The 6,000-nt window shown below is 49.8% G+C and overlaps 1 protein-coding gene across 2 annotated transcripts in view; it reads right to left on the reverse strand.

The window, feature by feature from the left end:
* AP1S3 (adaptor related protein complex 1 subunit sigma 3) overlaps positions 1 to 4,942 on the reverse strand; it is a 56,945-nt gene extending 52,003 nt beyond the window's left edge. For both annotated transcript variants that reach the window (XM_079924702.1, XM_079924701.1), the window contains exon 1: positions 4,818 to 4,942. In XM_079924702.1, coding sequence (XP_079780828.1) covers positions 4,818 to 4,820 — 3 coding nt within the window. In that variant the 5' untranslated portion in view covers positions 4,821 to 4,942. The remainder of the gene's footprint in view (positions 1 to 4,817) is intronic.
* Positions 4,943 to 6,000: the final 1,058 nt, after the last annotated feature.

The following is a 6,000-nucleotide window of genomic DNA, read 5'->3' on the forward strand; positions in this document are numbered from 1 at the left end:
GCTTGTCATAGGGCAGGTGTCCAATTTATTTGTCAAATGTACACATGAGTGAATTAATGGAAGTTGCCTGAAAACATGGGTCTACAGAACAAACTCAGCCTCCAGGCCAATTCTGGCCCTCCACCTGTTTTGGTAAATAAAGTTTTATTAAAACACAGTCACAGCCATTTGCATCTTGTCCATGGCTGCTTTCACTCTACAGCAGAGAGGTTGAGTAACAGTGACAGAGACTGTAAGGCCCAGAAAGCCTAAAATATTTAGTCCGGCCCTTTACAGAAAAATGTTTTGGACACCTGCCTTAGAACACTGTCTCAAATTTCTCTTCCCAAATAATTAGAACTGCAGAAAAGGCAGGTAGACTTGTGAGACCTGGAGGGTCAGCCTTAAGCAACTAGCCATAAACGAACTATATCTTAGGTGTTTATCTTTAAAGTTTATGGGAGGTTTGCCTCTTGGACCCAAATACATTGATGTTTTAATGCAAAAAAAAAAAAAATTTTTTTTTTTTTAGTCTATAATGAGCTGGATGAGTCGTTTTTACCCCTGAAGGTCCCCCCTCGACAAGGGCGAGTATACAAAGGGCAGAAGCACCACAGTTTGTACTGTGGCCTTAGTTCCTCCTCTTAATAGACCCAGTGTAGAAGGAAGGCTCCTGTAGCATTTAAGTGGCCACTGAACCTTGCCACACACCCATCGTTTCTTACCGGCCTAGAAGCCCTGCTACAGAAGGTCCAACAAGGACATTAAAACTGGAATCCTGCATGCCTATGTCCTTGACTGAATGTAATATAGGTCTATGCCCCATCGCACTGCGGGACTAACAAGTGGTTATATTATTTTTCCCCAGGCAGTTTTCAGAAACTATTTAGAGAGCTATTTCAGAACCCAGCTCTACCTGTTGGGAAGTGTTCAGACTTGGGACTTCGTGGGAGATTTTTTGAAGGCCAGCTTCCTCATAATGGTCAGTGGCATTTCATTTCTAAATGAAACAGTGGGCAGTACCCCCTTTCCACTGTAAAAATTCTTAATTTATCCCACGTTAGCAGCCATGCAAGAAGTACATTTTCTCTTGCTAGTCAGAGTGCTGGAGAGACAGTTTAGTACACCCCTGAGAGGATTTCAGGGGTGTTTGCCTCTGATCTCTGCATACATTCTTTTACATCACAGGATCTGGAAAGGGAGCTTCTCCTGGGTAAAGAGCTAGAAAACAATGAATTCCATCAGAGAAAAACAAGATACGTGAGAAAGGGAGGCTATAAGAGAGGCAAGGGGACTTTCCCTGGTGGCGCAGTGGATAAAACTCCACGCTCCCGATGCAGAGGGCCCAGGTTCAATCCCTGGCCAGGGAACTAGATCCCACATGCATGCCACAACTAAGAGTTCGCATACCACAACCAAGGAACCCACGTGCTGCAACTAAGGAGCCCGTGAGCTGCAACTAAGGAGCCCACGTGCCGCAACTAAGACCCGGTGCAAACAAATAAATAAATAAATATTAAATAAATAAATAATTTAAATAAAATGGTGTCGCTGCTGTGGAAAACATTAAAAAAAGAGAGAGAGAGAGAGAGAGAGGCAAGGACAGGCCCCAGGAAAGAAGGAACACCAGTGAAATCTCAGCTCACTCGGAGAATCTCTGTACAGTAACAAGAAAATAAAATTGAAAGAATGATTCATAGAGATGTCAAGGAATGCTAATCTTTGGGGACTCATACAGGAACTTTCTTTATTTGTGTTAGGGGAAGGGGTGACTTTATCCATTATGTCTTCATCCGTAATAAAATAATTCATGGGACCCAAAAGGACAGACATTGGAAACAGTGGGGCAAATACACAAACTGCTGACCATTTCCTGCCAGCTGTTGTCAATAAAATACCACACAAAAATTGTAAGCTGCTGACAGTATTTGTCACAGAAACCAGCAATGGGAACTCAGAAGTAACAACCCTGGGGAGGGGTAAACACAAGTCTCACTGGTGCTGTTGGGAGGCCTGTGGGAAAGGTCTGTTGTGGGTGAACCCTCTTGGGAGAACTGAACACCGCACAGGGTCTCTTCCCAACCCCTCAACCCCACAGTAAGTGCTGGCCAGCAGCCCAGACCACGTCTCCGTGGAGGACGGCGCTCGCTACTGCTGCCACAATAGGCTTCCTCACTCAAGCTGGAATTTAAACCACCAAAATAACAATACACACGAATCACAATTTACTGAAGCGTCAGACAATAAAACTGATATACTGGGTGCTGGAGAGGGGTTCCCAGCAGGATCTCCAGGTTCAGAGTCAGATATCTCCACCCTCACCCTCTCGGCTTCTCACTGTTCCTATTTCTCTGTAATACAGTGAGATTATGATGGACATGGGAAACTTGGAATTACCCTATTTAGGAAAAGGAAGCATTCATGCTGTTTCTAACATAAATTCAGATAAAGAAATAACTTCACAGCTCAGCTTGGGAAGGTGAATTTACTGTATCGTATTGTAAATTTAAATAGAGAAACATTTCAGATACTTGCTGATTCACTTAAAAATTATAATCAACCTATGACACATTACCAGAAACAACTCTTTGATGAACAGTAACAATATTTTCCAAAGCAAAAAAAAAAAATATTAGTGAGAAGAGTGGCACTGTTTTACTTTTTGGCAAATTTCCTTAATGTCTGGCTCAATAGAAGACAGCTGGACTCTGCTACCACTTTTGCATTCACTCTGTTGCACTCTCGCAGGTCACGTTAGCCTTGAGACAACTTCATGTACAGTCATGTAGGAATGAACGTGTAAAGGGCAAATAATATCTCTACGCTATTATGAAAACCGTTTTGGCCTTGTGGACCTCTAAAAAGTCTTGGGGGGCTTCCCTGGTGGCGCAGTGGTTGAGAGTCCGCCTGCCGATGCAGGGGACACGGGTTCGTGCCCCAGTCCGGGAGGATCCCACATGCCGCGGAGCGGCTGGGCCCGTGAGCCATGGCCGCTGAGCCTGCGTGTCCAGAGTCTGTGCTCTGCAAAAGGAGAGGCCACAGCAGTGAGAGGCCCGCATACCAAAAAAAAAAAAAAAAAAGTCTTGGGGACTCCTAAGTGTACCCAGCCCACACTTTGAGAACCACTGCCTTATGAGTTGGGAACAGTTATTATCTCCATTTTACAAATGAGCAAACTGGCATAGAGAGGTCAAGCCATGGTCCAAGGACACATTGTTGGGACAGGTCAGAGCAGATAAAATACAAAGAGCATGATACCCTCATTTGGTTGTTTGTTGCAAGAACTGACTGAGATCATGAAGGTAAAGCGTTGAGCATCCTCCTATCACAGGCACTCAATAACATCAATATTTCCCATTGGGCTAGATCTAGTAGAAAAGCCAGGGTAACTGCACATTTCTGATCAACTCATCACTTGACACCAGCAAGAAAACATAGAATTCCACTGCAGGTGTTGTCCAGAGCGTGGACCCTACACAAGCTCTCGGGTTGGAAGATTTTTGCTACTCAGAAACTCCAGGGCCTTACTCCACCTTCCATTAGGCAAAAAATGTGGCGGGTTGCACACATGTCACCTTCTCCCTTGGGAAACCTGAGCAAGCCAGGAGAGCTGCTCCATTATTTACAGCCTCCTTTTTTCATCACGCTATATTTACAAGGAACCCTCAACACACAACAATGGCGCCTCCAGTCTGTGCAGCCAAACCTCTCCTTGGAAAGCGTCTGTGGTCTTCCCATCCAGGGGCTCGGCACTCCACTTCTCTCCTTGTCCATCAACTTTCGTAACCCACATGGCCCTCCTCCTCCTGCCTGTGGAGGGTACTCAAGCCCAGAGTGCAGGTCACTTCTGTTCCTCCTCCGATTGGGAAGTGAGCTCAGCTGGGAAAGTGAAACTCGTGCAGTTCAGGCCACCGCACTTTCAAAACACTACCCTAAGCAGAAGGCAAGAACAAGAGGTGCCTGAAGCTATTGCTTCCATCCAAGTGCAGGCAACCAGGATCTCTCACCTGGAGCACTGCAAACTGGTCTCCCTGTCTCCACTTCCACACCTCCTCACACACGTATCCCAGGCTGCTCTCCACCAACAGCCAAAGAGATCTTTTAAAAGTATAGAAGGGATAAAGTCAGTTCTCACGCTTAAACCGCTCCCAAGGCTCCCCCACTCAGTGGAAATAAAATCCAAACTCCTTAACTTGGTTTATTAGGACCTGCCTCGTCTGGCCCCTGCCTAACCTTTCTCGCTACAAGCAAGGGTTCCTTCTCTCTGGCCTTTGCTCTCTCTGCTCCCACTACCTGCAGGGCTCCCCTAGGACTTCCAACAGCTCAGAGGTCACCTCCTCAAGGAGGCCTTCACTGCCTGCCAGCTCTGCAGCTGCCGCCTCTCCATCCCTCCATCCGGTTGTACTTGAGACTTTAGAGCACTTACTCTCGGAAGTTATCTTCATTTTACTGGTATATTACTCATCTCCCTCCTTCCACATCGTCCTCCTAGAAGGTAAGCCGCCAATAGCAAGGACTCCACCTGGTCCCCGCGACATCTCCAACCGCCTGGCACCGCGCCTGGCACAGACTAAGCGCTCAGCAAACGGTGTAATGAATGAAGCGGCAGTGCCCGAGAGTCCCAAGCTGGCGTCCCTAGCGCCCCGGGCGCATCCGCACCGTCCGGGCGCCGGGACTACAGGCGCGGGAGGGCCGGGGGGCTGGGGGACCGGCGGGGCGGGACGGGGCTGCTCGCCCACCCGGCCGCGCGCCCGGCTCGGCGCAGCAGGTGCCTCCCGGGAGCGCGCACACACACGTCCGCCCTGGTCCGCGCCGCCGCCCCGCTCTCCAGCACTAACCATGGTGGCCGGGCCGCCGCCGCCGCCGTCCCCGCGGGCGAGAGACGAGCGCGGTGGACTCGAGGGCGAGAGGCGAGCGAAGGAGCCGGTGTGGCTGACAGGTGAGGTGCCCGCCTCAGACCATGGCTGCTTCCCACAATGCCCTCGAAGCGAAAGTTTGCAGACTCCTCCCCGCGCCTCTGCCCTCCCTCCCCTCCGGCTCCTACCAGCTCCCTCCCTGCCCCCTTCTCCCGCTCCTCCCTCCTCCTCCTCCTCCCTCCTCCTCCCGCCCCGCCCCGCCCCGCCCCGCCGCAGCTGGCCCCGCCCCGCGCCACGTGGGCTGCCCTAGGTGCGAATACACCTGGGCGCGCGCCTCCCCCTCCAGCCTCTTAGGCCCAGGCGCCGGGAACCAGAGCCCGCGGGATCCGCACTGAGCAGCCCCGCGCGGTGAGCGCCGAGGGGGCTGCTTTCCTGACTCTGCGAGCGAGTGTGTCATTCATTCATCCCACAAACGTTGATCAGACCTGGCTAAGAGATCTCCCGAGACACTTGCGGGAAGTGTCACTGGTTGTCTCGTCCTAAGCCGTGTAAGGCGGGGAGCGTGTGGCAGATCTGGAACTCTGCTGGCCAGAAGCGATTTCTTGCCTCGGATTTCTTTCTTTTCATATATATATACATATACACACATATTCATGCATTTTATATATATATATATATATCTGCAATCCAAGGGCATAGGTCATTTTAAACTGGCCCGGTTTTAAGAGGTCTCTCCTAAGACTGGCGTGGAGCCTCTAATCTCTCTCCTTCTCCCCTTGGTTTTTCTTAAGTCTGGAGTTTCCACCTGGGCCGTTAGGAGTCTCCAAACCCCCAAGTTGTAAGCAGAGTTATGAGTGCATTTTTATGTTCGTTTGGGAGAGTCGTTTTTATCAAATACCTAAAGAGATCTGTGACCCTAGAAAGGTTAAGAACCTTTGCCTGAGTGGTTTCTGGAAGCCAAAATTGGTGAAAATCCTCAGATCCGCCATCTGCGGTGTGGTCCAGCCCAGGTGACCTGGAAATAAGGGAAGCTCCGTCCATCTGTGCATTGATGCCACATTGATCAGTGCTTTCTCTGTGCAGAGTCCTACAGAAGGAGGGTGGGGGATCCAGCTGGGAACAAACAAGCGCTTTCTTCTGAAGCTTGTAATCTCTTGTGGCTCAA

Source organism: Stenella coeruleoalba (genome assembly GCF_951394435.1).
Source record: "Stenella coeruleoalba genome assembly, chromosome: 6".
In the NCBI taxonomy this organism is placed as follows: Eukaryota; Metazoa; Chordata; class Mammalia; order Artiodactyla; family Delphinidae; genus Stenella; species Stenella coeruleoalba.